At 40.8% G+C, this 23,515-nt stretch overlaps 1 protein-coding gene across 1 annotated transcript in view; it reads left to right on the top strand.

The window, feature by feature from the left end:
- POLD1 (DNA polymerase delta 1, catalytic subunit) overlaps positions 1-23,515 on the top strand; it is a 105,649-nt gene that overhangs the window by 34,977 nt on the left and 47,157 nt on the right. The window contains exons 18-21 of the mRNA XM_063435970.1: positions 14,352-14,447; positions 15,690-15,827; positions 19,429-19,604; positions 20,753-20,905. Of these exons, the coding sequence (XP_063292040.1) occupies positions 14,352-14,447; positions 15,690-15,827; positions 19,429-19,604; positions 20,753-20,905 (563 nt within the window). The remainder of the gene's footprint in view (positions 1-14,351; positions 14,448-15,689; positions 15,828-19,428; positions 19,605-20,752; positions 20,906-23,515) is intronic.

Below are 23,515 nucleotides of genomic sequence, written 5' to 3'. Positions count from 1 at the left end.
AAATGCTCTCTAGGAGAGTCACATGACCAAGATTCACTTATTGTAGGATTGCCAACGCCTCTACTGGATGTCTTCCAGACAGCATACAGAGATGTTTTAACTCTATGATATTACAGGTTCTACAAAACTCCAATTTTTTTTACATTTGCAGGGTTAAAACCACCACACCGCTGCACCCAGACCACTTTGTAGGACAATTGGAAATGTAAGGCCAAATTAGTTGAGCTGGAAACATAGCTGAATATTTCCAGTTTGAATGTTTTGCCTGACATTTACAACCCCCTGAAGAATTCTCAGCAATTCATGTGTAGCAAATAACGCAAACCGTGTTCTTGTTCTGAATCTTCTCTCTGTGGCTGGGTGAAAACGAATGTTTCTTAGTATTCATCAGCAATGCTTTATTTGGGCTAGTGAAGGTTCAGTACTCTCCTAAGGGGAAACTAAATTTCTGGTGTGTGCAGTTATGGTCTGTTTCTAAAAGTGTAAGTGTATTCATTAACTATTATTACTCCCCGGAGACAGCCCTGTTTGTTAGACTTTTATATAAGAAATTAACTTGATGTGAAGGAATGAGGAAATAGTTAAATAGTGTGTGTATATCGAATAATGATAGATGGGCACGTGGTCCATGACTATTTTTGCTAATAAGAATGAAAAATTAGAAAAAGGGGAAGTAAAAAATCATGCCCATGTCTATGCTGGCTGTGGTCCTATTTGTGATAAATAAATACATTATGCATGGCACATACATGTCATCTAATACACAGCAACCCTTTATTAATGATAATCTAATCACCAAAGCAAACTTAACTTAAAGGAACACTATAGTGTTTATTTGTTACTAGCCCCCCTGCGATCGCATGGAAGAGGTGTTTTTACTCGCGTTTTCTTCCAAGCCACGCCGATATTGCGGCGGCTGGCCCCGTCTTATCAAGTTTAATGATCTCAGCCAGTCCAATAGGAAAGAATTGTGAGGCAATTGCGCATGCGACTCATAGAAATGCATTGAATCAGTGCATCTCTATGGGGACTGTTCAGCTGAATTCCATTGCTGCACACTGTACAGCACTGAGCTAAGAAGCATCTCTAATGGCCCTCTGAGTGACTGCCACTAGAAATGTTCCTAGGCAGCAATGTAAACACATGCCTTTTCTCTAAAAAGGCAGTGTTTACAGTGCTCAGCCTGCAGGTACATGCCCCCAGAAAACCACTACGTTAAGACTTTAGTGTCTCTTTAATGAAGCAGTTTTGCTGTATATATCATGCCTCTGCAATCCTGCTTCTCAATTCTCTGCCATTTGGTTTCTGTTTATGTAATATTACATGTTGCCTTAGCTTAAATAAAAAAAACATAAAATATCAATTGTACAAGGCTCCTAATTTCAAGTCCAGTGGTACTAGCCTGGTCTAAAAGTTAATCGGCACAGAAAGTCTGGACTGTCTGTGGCACTCACCAGAGTTTAATTTTCACTCCCCAATGGCTAGTGGAGAATGGATATTTTGAACACTGATCTATACAAAGTGCTTGTAGAATTACTACCATCTTTATACTAAAAATATTCATGGCCCCTCTTCTCATCTGTCAATCAGTTACTGACATAGAAGTATATAGAGGTCTAGTGCTTAGTCCTTTATATTGAAGAGTGCATTGCAAGGACAGAGCAGGAGATGTATCTCCAACAGGCAGTTCTCCTGCTGCTCTCTATCTCATAGCCAGTACAGCAAATACATTGTAGTTGCTGTGATGTTTTTCTTGCAAGCACATCTCATATACAGCAATGGAAATGCACATGTATTGGTACCGTCGATGAAGTCCATTTTGGATTCATTGGGCAGTGTGTCTTACTTGGGGAGGTGTTTTTAGCACAGCATATAGTCTAGTAGATGGGTGAAACGTAGAATGGACCAGTTGTGCTGTCTTATGGTAGCATTAAAATCTAATTTATCTTTATGATAAATCATTGCTTTAGGAGCGGTTATCACTTAAAGGGACACTACAGGCAGCCAGACAACTTCATCTCATTGAAGTGGTCTGGGTGCAGTGGCCCTGTCTCATTATCCTTGCAATAACTGTATTTCAGGGCTCACTCCTTCTCTAGCGTAAATCAGTCATCACTCTCACTAGAACCCCTGTGTCTGCACAGTAATATGCTTTGAATACACATTCTCTCACCTCCCTGCCTTGAGCTGCGCTCCACACAAGAGTGCTCACAGCAGAGAGGGGTGACATGAGGTCGCTCAAGCTTAAGCTTCTGTGATCAACTATAATGAAAGTTAAGCTCAGTTTTATAGTTTAATAAGATTTCTACATTCAATGGTGTTACCAACAAAAAAAAAGTTGTACGGTATGATGGTATTTAAAATCAGATGCTGGCTTATGGTACACCCGCCATTGTTTGGAAAGGGAGACAAGAGATGAACGCATAATAATAGTCCTGACAGTATTCCAGTGTTTCCTGGGGGGGAAAAGCTGCAAGGTAACATGCACAGGTACACAAAGAGAACCCATTGAACCTAGTATTTTAATAGAAGCAAAAATTCTTAGCTGTGAAAATGGAAAATACACCACACTGAACCTCTAAAAAAATAAATAAATAAAAAAAGCCCTAATAACATTCTTTATGGCCTGTCTTGGCATACAGTTGATGGACTGGCTTTTGTTTTTTCTTTGTCCTGTTTTTTGGTCACTGGGACACATTAAATAACACGATCATATATTAATCCCACCAAGGTTAGGCAGGTTCTTGTGATAGTCCTGGAGTGCCATCAGCCTTAAATGGGTTAAAGGAGCGCGGGAATAGAGATTTTCTGTTGCCTGGAAAGCACCCATAGGCAATACGTTTTCGGATCTCTTTGCCATCGTGTGTAGCCGTGCCAGGTTTGGCTCAATGGGAATTCCCTTGTTTCCCCAGAATAGACGTCCTATCTAGTTCTCTGTAGGCCTGTCGCTAGTCTCCTGGTGGAGAAGAGATTTTATGGCCTTGTAAATGTGTACAATATTTTATGCTACAGGTATATTGTTATAGAACAATCGGCCTTCTAGTGCACAAATGACATAATACAGAGATAAAGCATTATTTCGACTACATCAAAGAACAAAAGATTTCCGCCTAAATGACATGCTGATCTATTATTATAAATCCAAGGAAATGTGCCGTACGGGTTATAGTCATCATCCTGGGAGGTGTGACTAGTTTGGCAACAGGTTCGTTTGTTCTGGGCTTCTAGACTGATTTCCAGAGTATTACAGCCCTATTTTTCTTTGCTGGTAATAAGCCGGTTGCTGATCTCTAATAGTACCGTAGGGAGTGCCAACTTTTCCGTGGTCTTCTCTTGATTATTCAAATATTACATGTATGTAAATTTTGAGGTGATCTGTGGCAGGAGCGAAAAAAATCTCCAAACCATCCACATGTTTTTAGGAAAAAATATGTAGGAAATAAATGCAACACCGTGGTATAATCTGCAATGCATGAGCATGCTTCATCATCTGCCCTTGTGCTAGGGTTGCATGTGATATTCTACTATTAAGAAAAATGATCCAAGCTAAACATAGTAAACTCGTCAACCACAATGCCACGTAAGTGTATTATCAGCTAACATGGTTTATTGTAGTGTATTTCCTGGAAAGTTGCCCGTGAACATCGTTGGCAATACAGATTTTGAGATCGATATTTTTCATGCAAAGCATCATGGGAAATGAAACCCACAATCCTTTGCAACACCAGTGCTTGCCCTATTTAAAAAAAATAAAAAAATAATAGTGATGTGTGCATGTGTCACATTGCAGCAGCCCCCCCTAATGTGCAGACAAAGAGGCTGAAATCACACTTTCAAAATGTGTGAAGGAAACCGAGATATTGAGCTCATATCCTCCCTGAATGTTGCAATGATTGAGACTGGCCTTTCTTCTCATGTTCAGCTCCTGCAGGGAGTTTAAACCCTGCTTATCTCAATCAAGCACATGTATCGAAACATGTGTCAAGACGAGGGCAGGAACTGGCTGGCTGCTATTCCCTCTTGCTAAACATTACCCACAAAAATTCATACTCTTGGTTCATTCTTTGTTTTCCTAAACCACGTTTCTCTTGTAATGAATAATCACTACTGATACCCCATGTAATTCCATTATTTTAACCCCTTAAGGACACATGACATGTGTGACATGTCATGATTCCCTTTTATTCCAGAAGTTTGGTCCTTAAGGGGTTAAAGTGGATCTATTGGACCCAGCAATAGATACAAGTGAGCAGGGCCCTCTAAGAGGGGGGTGACGTAATCTATACATTGTACAAACAATCCGCAGCAAATGTACAGCTTAAATAATAATGGTCATGCTTGCGTGAATGGTTTTATTCATTTTTTTTTATTCAAAATAAACGCAGTTATTAATTCTGTTTTGTGTTTATAGGTCATTATTTTCATTTTATGTTGTTGTTGTTAACCGCTGTGTCATATTTCATTATACTATCATCACAATCTGGTCCCTTAAGCTGTCTGGGACCTGCTAGTCTTTTTGGTCCTCAAGAGATCAGTAAATATGCTCTAACTCAACTCGATTCTGAATTTAGTTCCACAAGTGAATATTGTATGCGCTTTAAGTATTTGAGTAGAAAATTGCTGTGAATTTAACCCATGTCATGTTGCCTTAAGGGGTTAAAATAATTTTTTAATTTTATTTTTAGCTACTTAAAATACCATCTAGTAAATCACTATGCAGGAAGCAATACTTGTTATATATAGCTATATATTTAACCTTCCGTTACAGATGTTTAAAAATGGTCCAGATTGTCTTTTTCCAGGCTATAACTTGAATTTGGATAACAATGTTTAGAAACTGATTGAAGCCTATAAAAATCTTAGTCGTAAAAAGGTTAATGTATGCGTTTGGCAGTATCTTCAGTAGCACAGTCTGCAATTATGTTATATTTTTTAAAAAATGACACAATGCAGTCGACGTTTGACTGATACAGTTTAAAGCAACGGTGCAATTTTTTTCAAAGTAGTAAACTAAATGGCAATTTTTATTTACCACGTGTCACCATAATATCGAACGGTTTGATTTTAGAGAAAATCTCGTTTACTTCACTCGTCAGCCATGACATCACACATGCTATAAACCATGCCAGTCAATCAGGACGAGGGTTCTGCACTCTAAACCAGCTTAGAAACGTACAATGTGAAGGCAGATCAGAACCATTCGGCCCATCTTCTCTGCCCAATGCTTATCTTATTACATTCTCATGTCTCCAAGCTTTTTTTGGATAGGCTGCCTATTTTCCTAACCGTTGCTCTGCCCAACTTGATTCCTTACAATTCTTTTTTTTTTTTTTTTTTTAAATACGGTTTCAAAAATATATTTTAACCCTCTGATCTTTTTGGTAACTGAACTGCTTTGCATTACGTCATGCTGCCCCCCACTGGCACGCTAATTGGAGGTCTTGCCTGCTTGGTATTTGGAAGCGCATAGCATCCTGTTCTTTCAACAATTCATCCAGCTCTTCTTACATAAAAATAGGAAAATAAAGTCTTCCAACACCAAGAAACATTCTGGACCAAAGATCTTTTCCCCCCTTGCAACCTCGATGGAAATAGAGAAAAATTGGCTTTATGGGATTGTGTCACTAATAATGTGGTGTTGGTCTTTTCAATTACCATTTGTTTATTGCACAATTCACCCTTTATCTCTCTGTATCTCGTGTGGACCAATCTATCAGGTTGAATGCCTTTTGCGACATGCTTGTTACTGAGTCATTCATGAGGCCCAAGCATTTCCCTTGGTTGGCCAAAACAAGTTACTTTATAAGTACTTATAAAGCAAAGAGAGAACGAATGTAATTGTGCTAACACCAAGTGCCGTGCTACTGTTGATTTATATTTTTTGTTTAACCCCTTTCATCCCTTTAGATCGAGACATACCTGACACAACATTGCTCCTTAAGCGGTTAATAACGGAGTCCAAGCACACCACTTTATACTCCAGTTTGCCTTTTTTTTTACATTTTATTTAAAAAATTTTAAGGCCGAGTGCTTTTTATTTTTTTCGTATGCAAAATATTAGCAGACATAGAACTAGTGTGATGAACAAATGCGCTGTTGCCTACGCAGAGGCATAGTATGTCATACATTAGTTGAGGCAGATATGTGCATCAAAGATAATATGCAGTATTACAGTTTCATGGTATAGCATATTATTTAACAACATAACAGAAAATAACATAAGTCTACAGCACACAGTTTAATCTAAGAATGTCTCGTTGTATGTCAGTCTCAAGACGTGGTAGTAATTTAAGTCTGGGTATCACAACATTTCATTAATTTGCTGGCCAGCTCTTTCAGGCGGTTCTGGTTTTTAAGAAGTTATAAGTTCCCTTACCCTCTATCACATTAGGTCAAGGTCTGGTTTTGGTTCGTTTGCTTGGCGATATTGGCTTGTAATAATAGGATAGTACAATTGGGCATAGATACAGAAAGCCTATTTATGCATAAGGAGCCTATCTAGCATATCAAGCCTACCTAGCCTAGGCCGACGTCTAAAAATGTTTGTTTTTGTGACAGCAGTGTAATATTAAGCTATAGTAGCCGTTAGGGGTCCGGGTTTCCTGTGCTTATTTGCGCTGTACGGTCCTTCGCTACCTGTATACTGGTTCAAAGCATAATTAAGCATAGTTGGCTTAAAAGTAGTAATTTAAAACTGTGCAAAGCATGGTATAGGTCAATGTGCATCATGGTATAGCATATTATTTAACAACATAGCAGAAGATAACATAAGTCTACAGCACACCGTTTAATCTAAGAATGTCTCGCTGCATGTCAGTCTCAAGACGTGGTAGTAATTTAGGTCTGAGTATCACAACAGTGTCAAGGCATTACATTAATTTGATGGCCAGTTAGGTTAGGCGGTTCTGGTTTTGATGAAATTATAAGATTTATAAGTTCTGTTGCACTCCGTCACTTTAATTCAAGGTCTGGTTATGGTTCGTGTGCTAGGCAATATTGGCTTATAGTCCGTATAAACAGCAGTTTAATATTAAGCTATAGTAGCCGTTAATGGCCTGGGTTGCCTGTGCTTATTTGGGCTGTACGGTCCTTCGCTACCTGCATACTGGTCCAAAGCATAATTAAGCATAGGTGGCTAATCAGTAGTAATATAAAACTGTGCAAGCTAGGTCGATGTCAGGCAGTTCTGGTGGAATTATAAGTGATGGGTTCCGTCGCGTTCCGTCACATGAAGTCAGGGATTAATTATGTTTCGCTTGCTGGGTGCTGTTGGCTTATAATGGTTAAACAGTACATTTAGGCGTTGTTACAGAGAGCCTATTTCATCCTATGGTGCCTATCTAGTATATCTAGCCTACTTGGTCGAAGTCAACGTCCACGAGTTGTTAGCCTAAGTCAGTAGAAATTTTGAAAGGACCACTCTAGTGCCAGGAAAACATACTCGTTTTCCTGGCACTAGAGTGCCCTGAGGGTGCCCCCACCCTCAGGGACCCACTCCCGCCGGGCTCTGGGGGGAGGAAGGGGTTAAACTTACCTCTTTCTCCAGCGCCGGGCGGGGAGCTTTCCTCCTCCTCTCCTTCTTCCTTGCGACGTCATCGGCTGAATGCGCATGCGCGGCAGGAGCCGCGCTCGCATTCAGCCGGTCGCATAGGAAAGCATTTACAATGCTTTCCTATGGCCCCTTGCGTGCTCTCACTGTGATTTTCAGACAGCCACTAGAGGTTTTGGAGGCTGGATTAACCCTCAGTATAAACATAGCAGTTTCTCTGAAACTGCTATGTTTATAAAAAAAAAAGGGTTAATCCTAGAGGGACCTGGCACCCAGACCACCTCATTAAGCTGAAGTGGTCTGGGTGCCTAGAGTGGTCCTTTAATTTTAGAGCGTTAGATAAATTGTAGTAGCGACTAGTGGCACAGGTTTCCTGTGTTTGTTTGGGCTGTTCGGTCCATCATTGCCTGTATGCTGGTTCAGAGCCTAATTAAGCACATTTGGCCAAACAGTAATGACATAAGACTGTGCAAAGCGTAGTATAGGTCACGTCAAGTTTTGTATCAAAGTTGTTCGCTCCTTCCAAAAGGGGGAGACATAAAAAGGGGAAAAGGGCCTATGTGAAGTCCCCATTTAAGCACCAGTGGGAGTATCTCCCATCGGTCTAAAAGGGCCTTGTGCCATGTACGCGCGGCCGGGCATAGTAATACACCCTGAAGTAAAGTAATAAAAGGAAAGAAGTAAGGTGCTGGCAATACAGGTATGGAACAGGTCTGCCCACCCCATTCAAACATAGCAGTCCGTGACAGTCAGGTGTGAACAAGCAATGTAGCCTTACGTACAATGTGTGTCTTAGATCATATCTGTGTGCTGTATTTAAGTGATAGCCCATATATAACAACAGTAAGCTTACACCCATGCGGTCACTGTAGCGTTAACAGCGTATTCATTTTTTATAACGAGGTTATATAGAGCGGTTAAGCTAATCAACTGCAGTAAACGAATGCTCACGCAACCGAGCATAACAAGATACCCTAAACTCAAATAGTAGGAGAAATTAAGAGCAATTAAAACAAAGTAAGAAAGTCATAGTCTTCCCCCGGTTCATCCCATTCAGATTCATCAGTCTCTGGTATGCAGAAGTTGGCAAACCATGGTAAGCTGTCAGCAGCACGGTAGCCCCTGCTCAGAGAGGTACCAGGACCCCCTTCCAGATCCCCCTTCAGTCCTAACCCTCCAGCAGAGTATCCTGTGGCAAAGTGGGCACTCGGAAAATGAGACAGTCCGCTGGGCCTCATCTATCTCCTGCACCTCCCCTGCACATTCAGGGGCTCAGTGAGGCATCACCCCCTCCAATGTCTCTCCCAGCTCTGGCCACATACTTGGATCCACTGTGTTTAACTCATGGTCACTGGTACACCGTTGCTCCACAGGACTCACGGCTTTGGGGACAAGTCCCTCCAGGCCCCCCACAAACCCGGAGGTCGAGGGCGGCATGCCTCCAGTGGGTAGACTTTCCGGGTGGCTACTTCCCAGGTCATCGATCCCCCGAGGCCCCCACGCTGCAACCCTATATGTGAGTGCGATCCCGCATACAGCCACCTCCAGGCTTAATGCGCATGTTATGGATATGGCAGGGAGAGGGGAGAGCGCCATCTTTGGCTGTGAATCAGCTTGCAGTCAAGTTCCTGGTCAGCTCCAGCCGTCTGGCTTTTGTACCCCCCGTCATCCGGGAAATAGGGGGGAGGGGGGGGAGCGGGGCCGGGCCCCAGTCCGCCATTAGTTACATGCCTTGCAGGGCCGTGGGTATGCTTAGGAGCAGGCCGACCTCTTCCTCCTCCGTTGCGTGTGGCTTGTCGTCGTAGTGAAGCGTGGAGGTAGGCCTGAGGTGTCGGCGGGCCCGATCTATCGGTATTACAGTTCTGGGATCTCCCGGCTGCAGATGTGTTCCCACAGATGAGTGTAGCTGTATGTGGTTGTTAGCTGGGCTCTTTTGGCCCTATATCTTTGTTTTTACGGAGCGGGGACCGGAGCTGAGGAAGATGGCTGCTGTTCAGCTCGGCGGCCCGGCCTCCCTCCCCCAGTTTGCCTTTTAATCTAGCAGTTCCCCTAGTTTGCTGTTGTAAATGTAGCTAGAATCCGATATTTCCGTCATGGATCCACTTTAATCTGCAGTTTAAGACCTTCTTGAAGTCCCACCATTTAGGAGACAGTTTTACTTTGCAACACATATTTTAATTATCGGACTCGTTATTGGTGTCATAGTGCACAAAAAAAAAGAGCAGATTGAATTCAATCACACTGTGTGCACCGTCAGCTGATTTCTGTTTCCAAGGACGATCCATATCTTTTTATGGTAATGTTAAAATTAAAGAGGAACTGTCGCTTATCTGCAAATGAAACCGTTTAATAAAATACATAAAATCACGGTAATTTTTTTTTTTTTTTTTTTTTTACAGATTCCTAATAGCTATACATCAATCCATAGAATTTCTGGTGGTAGCCAGGATAGCTCATTTTAAATTCTGTTTTTGTTAATTCTCTTCTCTTCTCTATTTGTAGCTGCATTATATTATAAATGTATATTAAATATTCACTAATTCAACAACACAATCCAGTCCAGTTTTGGCCCAAGGAGGCGCATGTTGCATTGAAGGCAGAGGAGAAAAAAAAAAATGGTTTCATATAGTTAAGAGATTGCCAGGAGGATAAGACGAGCATTAATACCAGTTAAAGTGTGAATGTTGATAAGGCTTGCATGTGTTAGTTTCACCATATAACCATAGAGCTATCACTAATTTTACAGTAACAAGATCAACAGATACCAAATAGCTATACTGCAATCCATAGACTTTCCAAGGGGGCTTAAACTAGCAGCTCATTTTAAGGGCCTGGAAAATGTACATAACCAATTAGAATAAAAAAAAAAAAAATAAGCGGTTTGGACATTTTTCATTAGTGGGTAAGAATTGGAAAATGTACTATTTTTAAAAGGTTTCTCCTAATGTAAATGCCTATAATAAAAACAGATAGTGATGGTCTTCAAAACCCATAATTCTCCAAAATGATGGGAGTTGTAGTGCAGCAGTATCCGGGAATGCACTGATTGATACGCACCTGCGACGCATAATCTTAAACTTCCAGGTGATTTAAGTCCCAACTTACCTGTGCTAAAATCTTAAATGTCTTTTTTTTAGAATATGCAATGGTACTCGTGCAATAAGGAGTTATGAGTCTGACGCTAATTTAATGATCCCTGATAGTAGCCTTGTGATAACATAACCAGGGGATTTACAGATTTAGAAAGCTTGCTCCTGCAGTTTTTCTGATCCACACGCAGATAACTAATAAATCTTAATAAATCATGGAGTGTTGGCAGAGACTTACTGTCAGAGTGCAGCGACTACAAGTATATCTTATAAAAGCACTATATTGTTATATCGCGGCTAGTGTATTGGGCAAAGAAAATGCTACATACTGCATTACAGAGACTGTAAGAGAATGCTCAAAAGGTGTATGGTTAGAAGATAGTTGCTGCAAAAGAGATATTATTGCAGACACAGTTAAAGGGGATACTGGCATTTTTAAATAAACAAAAACCCCATTATGGCCTTGAATATTATTTTGAAATGCACAGTGATCATCAGCCCTTCTACTGGTGCTTCTGACCAAACTCCATGCAATAAACTAGTGTGTGTTCACAGGTATTGATATCATGCAAGCCCTGGACATCTGAGAAATCCACTCTGATCTATTTAAAGCGATTTGTTATGAATAGTCTACAGTCAGATAAGCAGTGCAGTGGTAAGCAATGAGGGGCACTGAAAAGATATATGCAGTACAAAACAATATACGGTACACAAGCTGTAACATATCTAATGATCGATGTTTAAAAAAACAAAGGACTGTTTTTCTTTTTAAGTATTGGTGCAAATAGTGAAATATTAGCAGCAGAACGAGGCAATTTGGTAATAAAGGATGATGGTCCGGCTGTTTGATAATCACAATGTGATCAATAAATGTCAGTTTTAACATTTTCTTATTTAAACGCACAGTCGTTATTTCAGTATACTGCCTGCAAATACATACCCCAATGAAATTTGATGATAGAAAATGGCTCTCAGCAGAGATTATAAAAAAAAAATTGCCATCTGTAAATAGCTGTCACTGGCAAGTATTGAGAAGCAATATATTGTTCAATTTATCTGGTCAAAGAAAAGGAAAAAATAGACCATTGAGCCGCATTATATTAAAGCGGATCGTCATTTTCTGAAGTCTTTTAGGTTATATCTCCACCTAGCGTCCAATGGATGTGAGGTGCAGCGTTAAGTAGTTATACTTACCTGAAACTGCCCCTTGCGGCAGTAGCCGCCATTTTCTGTCTATTTCTTCAAACGTGGCTCCTGGTGTTTTTCATCTGCCAGAAGCCGCACCATCACTGTACTCTCACGCATGTGCCACCATAGATCGCGCCTCGCGATGAGTGAGATTGAAATTCCAGCGCATTCCAAAGATATAAGAACAAGTAGGTACCCGATGTTGTTCTTATATCTTTGGAATGCGCTGGAATTTCAATACAATTCCAACATTCCATCTTCCATCGGAAGTGACAAAGCCGCTTTAATCGGTAGTATCTGTATTCTGGTAGCACCAATAACTCTAGTTTGGGAGCTTGCAATTTATTTCAATGTTTTATCAGTTCTGTATCAGTGTAAAGTTTATTTTAAAATGATCAGATTGTATTCAGTAACCATAATCCCTTTTAGATTTTATATTACTTGTTCTAGATCTCGGGACTTTTTGTCTGTTAAATCCCTAATTTGAATACATACTATGAGATTGGCCAGCTGACATGTTTCAGCCTTTATTGATTCAGCTCCTGTATGGCACTGTTACAGCTCTGTAGTCAGTTATTACTTAGAATATTAAGTCAGTTTACACACTATCTGTCTAAGACAATGTGATATTGCTATTGGAGTTTGGTTATTTTGGAGCTTGGTGCTTGGCATTAAATGTCTTTTCCTGATGCTATGTTGATCTAAAGGGGTTACATTTCTATTATTTTTGTGATTTCAAACCCTCCTGGGACTAAATACAGAACATTTTTATCCCTCTGTGTTTGTTTTGAAAATTAAATTCCAAGCACCTTGTATTTTATTTATTTTTGTGACTTCAAACCATCCTTAAACTAGGCAAGGAGTGTTGCTCATCCCTTAACCTGTGTTATACTATTTCTGTGTCCCTCTCCTTTTGTGTTTGTATGAGGTTATGCTGTATGTGTTCTTCACAAAGTGAGGTGCATGGCGGATTTGACCTGCCAAAGTTTCACTCATGCCAGCAAGTGAATGGAGAATTGGAGTTAAAAAAAAAAAAAAAAAGCTGTTCTGTTGCCACTGTTAATTCGTGCTAATTGTTTCATTCATGTGTTTCACGAATGAAGCTACCAGTGAGTAGTTCTGTAGGTGTAAATTAAAAACTAGTAGCTCAGCTACATAACCCATTCCGTTTCTCCCAAACTGCAGTTGGTCTGAATTTTGGGCGTTCTGTGCACAAGTCTACTGTTCAGGTCTGAAGCAAGGTATAGCTATTTTGTCATTACAGAAAATCCCTATGAAATCCTGTGGTTTTTAAGCCTTGCGTCAAGACTCTAATATATGTCTTCATGCTATTTCAATGAGTCTTCAGTGCTTCAAAGAGGTACCTCATTCATTGATCAGCTCTGGCTACAATAACTTGTTTGCTATTGGGCCTTCCCCAGAGTATTGTAGGCCAACCTAACACTTGGAAGAGTCAAATTAACATATTGAAATGTATTTTAATGTTACGTATATGAATATGAAAAATGGTTACAGAGTTAAATGTTCATTACATGACTTCCTATCCGAAGTTTAAGAAGCGCCGACTGATACTATTTACATATAGACTGAAACTTTCTCGGACACCTGTCTATGGGCAATGAGCAAGGCTATAGCATAATATAGGAAAACAAGCACTGATTGTGTGGACTGTTTGTTGTTCCTTTTATTTATATATTTTTTTTAATCGATAAATCTGTTTATATCAGCTACGCATGTTTATTTGATTAAAGGACCACTATAGTGTCAAACAAACTCGTTTTCCTGACACTATATAATCCTTAGGTCCCCCCCTCCCGCAGGACTGAAGGGGTTGAAACCCTTTCAGCCACTTACCTTTATCCAGCGCTGGTGACCTCTCCTCCCCCTCCGACATCAGCTCCCGAGTGGAGCCGAATGCACGTGCGCGGCCAGAGCCACGCGTGCATCAAAAACGCCCATAGGAAAGCATTTCTCAATGCTTTTCCTATGGACATTCTGCGTGCTCAATGCGATTTTTCACATTGAGTGTCGCAGAAGCGCCTCATGAAGACAGCCACTAGAGGCTGGATTAGCCCTGCAATGTAAACATAGCAGTTTCTCTGCTATTATTACAGCTGCTGGGTTACCTGGCACCCAGACCAGTTCATTGAGCTGAAGTGGTCTGGGTGACTATAGTGGTCCTTTATTATTTCCTTACAAAATGTGTAGAATTAAGTTAGATAATTAAGGCATACTTATCTGCTTTGAAGGAAAAAAAAACAAATCTCTTGGAGAGTTTTGGCCAACGTATTCAATATTTAGTGAATAAAACCATTTTATCGGTGATATCTGCTGACTGGATTCTTATTCCTGCCAGAAGCTGTGTACATATCAATATAGTGTTTTCTGTTTAGATTTACCACTAATTTTCTTTTTATTATAACCGATCTTTTATATATACATTTGTTCATTGTTGCTTTATAATTTTATTGTTGGTTTGTGATCACCCCTCTTTTATAACCTTTCTCATTCCTTGTTAATTTCAGAGTGTCACGGGCTTCGGACGTCAAATGATCGAGAAAACAAAGCAACTAGTGGAATCCAAATATACAACGGACAACGGATACAGGGCAGACGCCAAGGTAAAACGCAAAGTTGCTGAAAAAGTTGACTGAGGTTACGATTCAGTCATTTCAAATATTTATCTTCATATTATAGGAACCATAATAGGTGTTTCTTTCTGGGACATAAGCGGGTAATTCACTACATTTGGATTCGTTAACATAGAATGCAAATTTGAACCCCAAAAAAGTGAAGTTGCAGAATTCACAGTGTATATGTTTGTAAATGACATTGATTATTAAAGGGCCAGTCTTGGAACCATAAACCCACAGCATGCTTTAGTGTTTAAAGTGCCTGGTTTCCCTTGGCACCTCCCTGCAGGTAAGAGTCATAACTATTTTTGAACAGTTCCTTACCTGGAACGCTTTGGCGACTCTGTTCCAGCCCTCTCTTCTAGTATAGCTAAAGGGGGAATTCCCCTTCTGCTATACATCTCAACGTGGTCCCTATTTGGATGGGATTCATAGGCTGAGAGTGTCAGCTGGAATTCTCAACCAATGAATTCTGTTAACACATCTGCAGAGTTGATGCCACCAATGCGAAGGTAGAAACTTCTGTATTGGCAATATCCACAGAGGAGGCTGGATCTGAGGGGACCCAAGTATGTATTGTTAGGCACTGCGGAATAAGCTGGCGCTATATAAATACCATTCATAATAATAGTGTCAGACTGTTTAGAAACCATTTGATTCCACCTGTGGGATGGTAATAGAACCTCTACAAGGCACTGTAGTGGTTATGGTGCTTAGGCTGCCCCTTGACTAGTTTGGCCCGAAACACCAACTGCAGTTTGAAATTGGTGGTTTGGTTTCATGACCAATAACTGCAATGAATGAGATAATCAGTAAAGTGTGACTTTTCATGAATTCAACGATTACTTTAAATTTTAGAGCAGAATAGCGGAGCGTAAAATCGTTGCCTTGGAGTAATGTTCCCAATTCAGCTATTTTAGCCTAAAATTCTAATTCACTTTAAAAACCTGACAGTAATCACTTTCCCTAATAATACCTGTATGTAAAAAATAAGTTAGATTCTAACAGAATCTTGAAGGTCAGTCCTGGGAGTGAAACTTTATATCAGAAATACTGAGTTAGGTTGTTTTATTTGTTTTACCTAGTAACGAAGGGGACTGTAACATGCTTTGGTACATATGTTACCTTGTGATGTTGAACTCGTAATAATTCGATCTCACAGGGCTTTACAGTCACGTTAACTATAACTACTATTTTCTATCTCCTCTGTAACCCTTTGCTGTCTGACAGGTGATATATGGAGACACAGACTCCGTAATGTGCAAACTTGGCGTTCAGACTGTGGCCGAAGCAATGGAGGTTGGAAGAGAGGCGGCAGAATGGGTATCCAGCCACTTCACCCCACCCATAAAACTGGAGTTTGAAAAGGTTCGTAGCCTGCAGCTGCCTTACTGGTAAATTTATTTTGAAAGCACAACCAACTTTGGACTAATACTCGTTAGTCTTTTTATTTTATTTTTTTTGTTGTGGGTATGCGAGGAAAGAAATCAATTTACAACATGTGCATAAAAAGATAACATGTAACAAATTACATATAAGGTGATCATTATGTAATATAGAATCGCACAAGTGCTATTTCCACCCGTTTTTTATATTACGAGTCAGGCTAATCCTCCCCTTGTCTGTTCAAAAAATGTACACTGAGACGTCTAGGAGGGCGTGGGTTATATGCTTGGTGTTCCCTGCTAAAAGATGTTGGGTGACATGCTATACATAGGGAAATGCACGGGGGGTTGGTAAAGCATAGATAATATGGCCTGTGGTTGTCCATGGCCATTTGTGGGCCTCGTGGTCGGTCCATGGCTTCCAGGTGGTTGTCTACCTCGTGGTGAGGGGTTATTAGTTAAAGGGCTGGGACCCAACACGGTCTGGGTAAAGGGACAGGGGGAGGGAAATTGCGTAATTAGTGATGTTGGCTTTCCGCTTACGGAGCCAGGGTAGAGAATGCATCTCATATACTGAGATTGTATGAGACTAAAATAGAAAAACAAAAACACTGAGAAAAAATTATGTGAAGAGAAGTCATGTAGTCATGCAAATAAAACTGGTAAATATAACAGGCCTAGAAGGCCTACAACTAGGTGTTGTGATACGAACTTCAGAGTACATTATGTTATGATATAGGGATGTACATCTGCCCAGCTCAAATGGGTAGGCCCGCCGCCCTTGGCACAGTTCCTCTAGGCGCAAAGGGGATAATTTCTGCAATGTTCCACGATGGACGGGCGTCCGTAATAGCCACGGATGTTGAGAGACCCAATAACTGGAAGAAAGTTGGTGCCTCGGAAATGTCTGTCAGAAGGTGCCTCTTTCCAGCGTGTTCCGCCATCAGCCCCATTGGGGACCCCATTTGTAAGGGATAGAGTTCTCTCTGGGTTTCTGGGTAATTTGGTGGAAGGCTCTGCGCCATGTGAGGGTGTGTCTTGAGAAGTCCCTGTCAAGCTTGCTCCTTCAAAAGTAATCGTGGGGGAACCCCTTGCAGCTCCCATAAGGGCCCCCCGGTCAGAGTCCCAGACAAATTTAATTAACACATCCCGTGGGGCATCCTGCGGTGCCTTGGTGGCCTTGGGGAGACGGAAGCAGGAGTCAATTCCAACCTGTTTAGCTTGCTTTGGGATCAATAAAGTGGCTATAAGCCTTCTGCAGTAATGTGGTAATTCCATGGTAGTGATAGTTTCGGGAACCCCCCCGAATCCGCACGTTTCGTGCCTTAGCTTTATCTTCCATGCCTGCTAACTGGGCTGTCAGTGTAGCACACTGTTTTTGTAGGGATCCCAAGGTTGCGTCTGTAGCTGTTTGCGCCACCTTGGTGGTCCTAAGTGCCTCCTCCGCTGAAACCACGCGGCCAGTAAGCGTGTTAATGTCCCCGCGGACAAGCGCCATATCGGCGTCAAACATCGCCCTGATTTCCTGCATCATCGCCTTTTATATCGGATTTTGTTGATGGTGCCTCGTCTCCTAGTTCTGCTGAGGCTTGGTTTGTACCTTGGAGTGTGCAGGCAGAGAGTCTGGTAGGCTGTCGTCGTCCGACTGCGAGGTGTAGGCCTCCACTGGCGCCATCTTGGTAAGCTCTTGTCGCTGGGTCGGGCGCATAAAAGTGCCTATATCTTTGGATGCTTCTTTGCTTTTTTCCCCATGGTCTAGGGTACACAGGGGGCCTCTCTCTCTGGACCCCAAAGTGGATTTTGCCTCCGGTTCAGCCGTTTTACTGGGTCCAGCACTCTGAGCTGTGATAAGCTGCGACTTGCTCGTTCAGGCGCTGGCTCTGCCCCCCCCCCAATAATAATTAGTCTTAAAGGCATCCTGACCACTTAATCTCATTGAAGTGGCCTATGTGCAGTGACCTTGTCCCCTTAACTATGCTATGTAAAACTGTGCATGTTTATAGCTAGTGGCTGTCTGGTATTTCATAGAGTTTAACTCTGTGAAACAACACTGGATGTCCTCACACTTTGCTTGAGGGTTTCCAGCGTCTTGAAAACCCCCATTGAGTCAATGATTTTCTATGGAAAAGGCCTAATGCATGCACGGCACTTGCTACGCATGCGCATTAGGTTCCCGGGTCACTGTGACATCACAGGAGGAGGAGCCCAATCAAGGGACCTCAGTGCTGGAATAGGCTAAGTAAAAGTAACCCTTTCTTGACTTGGGGGGGGGGGGGGGGGGGGGAGGAGGGGGAGGGAGTACAGAGGCAGACACTGTAGTGTTCCTTTAAGAGTTCATTTAAAGGGAGACCTTACTTTGCTATTGATACACCCACCTTTTCATTTTCCATTAAAACTACGAAAAAAAATCTTTTTTTTTTTTTTCTTCTTGTTTGTTATATATATATTTTCCTCCCCAGGGTCTATGTAATTTGTACATAATGATGTACATTTGTAGTTTCACAACTTTTTAGTGGTGCAGTGTTACTTCCTTTTCTGCATTGTTACTGTTGACTTGTTGTTGTTTTTTTTTTTTTTTACCGCCAAATAAAATTAATTGGAAGGAAAAAAGTTGCCAAAACATATTTTATAAGGTTGACTGTAAAAAAGGAAACCATTTTCATTCAATCACTGATTTTCCACAGAGATACATTGGAATAGCGTTAAGCATGTGGGCGAGGGAAATCATGCTCCTACAATTCTCTGGACATTATGTTCACATTGTTACATTTCAGTACTTTTACATGGAATTGATCCCAATATCCTTTTCTCTTCTCCAAAACTAAACTTTAAAACACTTTCCATCAGCAAAATGAAAACCTTTGATCACACGATGGACTGCGTAGGTGAAATATTGGCCGCGTTATGCAAGTATCGTGCCTAAAGGATGCAGCACCCAACAAGGTTATTCCCGAAGGAATGAGTTCTTGGTGCATTTCAGGTTTTAACCCCTTAAGAACACATGACATGTGTGACATGTCATGATTCCCTTTTATTCCAGAAGTTTGGTCCTTAAGGGGTTAAACCAAAGTAGCAAAACTTTACACATTTATTTTTTTGTGCTGCTTTCCCCAATTTTGTCCTAAAATGTGAAATTTGCATAGAATTTCTGCGCACGTTCCACTCTAGAGAATAATCTTGCCTGATAGTGTTACACAATGTAGCTGGTCCCAAATACCTGTATGTTTGAATAAAGTTTATTTCAAAGCTAAAGAAGGAAGGCTGTTCCAACTCTTGCTACCCATGACGGGATGATAACCCTCTCTCTGGGAGTAAGGCAGCTAGTGGGAGGGAGAATAGCATTATGGCTATTTTGAAATTTCCTGACTTGGAACATTTTGAATTGGGTGCATCCTAATTTAAATCACATAGGACAAACCTAGGAGTCAAGAAGTATTTGGTACCATCATTAGGTAGACTGTTGCTCTGCAGATTTTGCATTTCTGACATTCTGCAGTTTAAGGCACTTCTCACAGTGTTGGTGTTTGCTGTTAGTCATTTTAATGTCTTTCTGTAATAATTTTTTTTGTCCTGTGTTTTTCCAGGTATATTTCCCTTACTTGCTGATCAACAAGAAGAGATATGCAGGGCTCTATTTCTCTTCTAGCCCAGACACTCATGACAAAATGGACTGCAAGGGAATCGAGACGGTCCGAAGGGACAACTGCCCTCTTGTGGCCAATCTCATCAATACCTGTCTGCAGAAGATTTTAATTGACCGGTATGGAATCGCAGACATAACCGGGCCCTTACAGATACTTATAAACAAAAAGCAGCATTGTCACTTGTGGAGTCTTTAACATTTTTTTTGCAAAAATGCCACAAGGTGGCGTACCCGTTTGAATATGGGTGGTGGAGGGGGGAGCAAATAGGGGATATTCTTATGTTAAACGTCCCTGGCGACTTCATCTGCCACAAGTTGTCAGTTCTATTGTAATCCTATGCGCACATAAGCGTATAAGACTGAGATTTCACGAGCCCTTCCATATAGAATATTGCACACACGCAATAAGGTGCTAGAGGCATCTACTGTGCAGCAGCATGATCCCTATTCCCATTAGCTGTATTGACAGATGGCTTATGGGAATTGGTGGCAGAAGCACCACTTTTTACTAAAGATTGGAAACTGCATAAGATCGAGTAGTGAATTAAAATGAGTGAAAATAAGTTATTTTGCTAAAGATTCTTTATCTGTAAAAACGTCAATTTAAAATATCAAGCAGACATTCCCTGCACCAAATAGTTGGCAGTTTAACATTGCATGGTCATCTGAATCTCTATACTCTTATCTAGCAATATATATCATTTAAGAAATTGAAATATGTTTATCCTATTTGTTGATTTTTTTTTTCCTTCTTCTCTCTCTGTGTAATTGTAACTGTAAAGGTTTTTGGGAGTGTGGGTGGAAACTGACCAATTAGTGATTATTACAGCTAAACGCCAGGGTAGCTTGGTTAGATAAATATAATCGGTTTGGAACATGGTGTTACACTGACATGTGGAAGGAACTGTGTGTCTTTAAATTCCTCTATTTTTGCCTCTCAGCTAGCTTGCGTGGATTCCTTTTGTGTACCAATATGTATAAACGTTCAGGCCACTGTAAAATTTGACGTTTAGTGAGCAAGCTTCATTGTACTTTCCCTACCCAATTCTGGACTTGGTGTGTAAGACACAAAGAAAATGATATATAATAACAGACCCAGAGTTGGTTATGACAAATTTTTGGCCCTCCTGAAATGCTGCAGAGGTTTGAGACACTCCTCTATGGTATTTGCATTCAGAATTGGTGCTGTATGGAGACCGTTGATGACCATAAGGTACACCACATTGATTTGTTTTATTTTTGGTTGTTTGTTTTTTTACTTTTAGAGATCCAGTGGGAGCTGTTGAACACGCAAAGGACATTATTTCCGATTTGCTGTGTAATCGTATAGACATCTCCCAGCTGGTGATAACCAAGGAGCTCACGAGGACTGCGGACGAGTATGCAGGAAAGCAGGCCCACGTGGAGCTGGCAGAGCGGTAAGGAAACTATAGCGGGCATATTGGCACTTTGTGTGGATTTACTATTTTCCCCTCTTATTTTTCTATTTTTATTATTATTACATTTTAGGAGTCCTACAGAAACAATCTTTCAATACAGGAATAAGCATAAAAGCTGGCCAAAGGTTTCCCAGTCCCACTTTCAAAGCATGTGGCTTTATGTAGCAGCTCAATAGTTGACCGAGCAGATAAATCTGCCGCGTTGTGTGTTTTTATAAGTTCCATAGGGTATTTATCTCAGTAGACACTATTGAAATGCATATTGACTTATATCTGCTGACTCAGGGATGTGTTTTCACCATGGGAAAACAACGCTTGGACATAGGGTGGCAAGATTCAGTTCTGTCTCCACCAATTGTTTGTTGCTGCCCACTGTAGCTCTTAATGAGCCAAAAGATCAGGTGGCTGCAGTGGGAAGCAGCCTTGTTATATTCTCACACACTGGTGTGTTTGTATGTTTCCACCTGTAGTTTATTAATGCATTACAGTATGGGTGAGAGGCTGTGTAACATGTGAGTGTGTTGGTTTGTCCATGCTGGATTCATGTATTTATGCTAGTGGTGTGGGGGTGTGTACGGAAGGGGGTGGTGCGAAAGCTACTTGATGGGATTAAGCTGTATTAGCCGTGCCTCAGTTATGAGTCATTTTCACAATTCTTTACCCTCTGCATTAACCTACGTACGTTTCCCACAAGGTGTATTCTTGAAAATGTCGACTCAAAGAGAAGAGGCCACACCAACCCCTCCAGACTCATCTTGTTTTGGAGTTTATACAGTTAGTTGGTCTGAGATGAGTCAATATTTATGGCAGTTAAGAAGCTTATCTAGAGCCTATTCAGGGATGTTGTGAACAAGAATTGCTTTGCATGAAATGCCCTTAAGTGCCTTTTCAGAAGGCAGGTGATGACTTTAGCTACCGTGGCGTAATAGAAGCATGCAAAAATAAAGTTGCACATAAACAAATAAGTCATATCTACGTCGGTTTACGGACTTGGGAAGCAGTTTTACACACATACGATCATCTGCTCTAAATAGATCTATATAATTCAACAAATACCAATAAGGAACCTCCACCTCTCAGATTCCCAAAATAGAAAAACAAGAATCATTCTTGAAACTCTTTAATGTTTCATACCTCCCAAGTGTCCCAATTAAGGAGGGATAGTCCTTATTTTGTGTCTATATCCCTCTATCCTAATGTCCTCTTCATTAGGAACTATACACTTTATGGTGTGACTGTATATATAACAGAGCAGCGTAGCAATAACACCAACAGTAACCTTTTAAACTGCCATTAATGTTTTTAGAAGTCTCCTCTGTAAAACAACTTTTTTTTTTTTATTTTGTTCGTATTAGATTTTAATTTTTATATTGGATCATGAAGTCTCATGAAAGCTCAAAATAGCCCTGCCACTTGCTATATAGCTGGCTTCACCTACTAAACTGAAAACATCCCTGTGGCCATTTTAATTCTTCGGATGTATGACCCATTCAGGTCTTCATCAAGCCTTGAAACGAAGGAGTTAAAATGTGTCCGATCACTTTGATATTGAGAAAATGGAAGAGCATTGGGATTTATGCTTCAGTTTATATTTAGGTGAGTTCAGGGCAATACGGATTGTTATGTAATAGCCAAACCTTTCCTGCTCTCTCTGTTTAAATTGTCTAAGAGTTGGGGCACAGACTGGCATTTTGATTTGCTTTATTCAATGTGACCTCTCAATCCAGGCAAACATGTCTACAGCATGCTGGTGATACTTCACTTTATCCCAGGTTTCCAGGGGAAAATAGGAAAGCTTAATTGTGCAAAATATAATTCAGAAACCTCTGCTTTGCCAAGAGTAAGCATTATGGCAATAGGATCACTACTTTACATCTTCTGAAGTTGCTTTCTGAGAACCACACTTAACGTGTCATACCCAGGGCAGGTGGAACCATTTTCTGGCACTTCTGTGTCCTGCAATATGCACCTACTTACCGCGGCATTCAGCTGGCTGTTACTAACCCCGGCAAAGCCTGTGCTTATCCGTGCGTGACGGAGGGGAAACGCAGAAATAACTTGTCCCACCCAGAGCAGCAGCTGTGTCTGCAACCGTCTGTTGTTGTGGAAGAAGGTGTGGGGAGGGGAGCGTGTGGAAAGAAATATGGGGGGGCTATTCAGTGAGCAGTGAATTATAGTGAATTCAAAACCAAGTTGCAAAAAGTGTTGGTTTGTTAAAAAAAAAAATTTAATCCAAAATTCTTTAAAAGTTCCAGCTTGGCTTTTTTAACCTTACTTTTGCAACTTGCTTTTCAACTTGAATGTGCTGTTTAGTAAATAAGCCCCACCACAGTGCTGAAGTCAGACATTGCAAAGACTTCCTGTAGATTTAAATTAAGCAATGACTTTAGGCAAGAGTTTACAAGTCTTTGTCACTTTGTGTACTAATCACAATTCCCCTTTTTCTTCTTTCTTTAAGGGACTCTTCTTATAAATGTACCTTCTTTGAAATAAAAAAATAAAATAAAAGTCCAGCGTTCATTTCAGCGAAATGCTCTCTCCAGTTAAAAGAATCCTAAATTGAAAAAAAAAAATGAAACCGTTCAGTAT

The sequence above is a fragment of the Pelobates fuscus genome, chromosome 11, assembly GCF_036172605.1.
Source record: "Pelobates fuscus isolate aPelFus1 chromosome 11, aPelFus1.pri, whole genome shotgun sequence".
Taxonomy (NCBI): Eukaryota; Metazoa; Chordata; class Amphibia; order Anura; family Pelobatidae; genus Pelobates; species Pelobates fuscus.
This window is presented reverse-complemented; position numbering and strand designations above follow the sequence as displayed.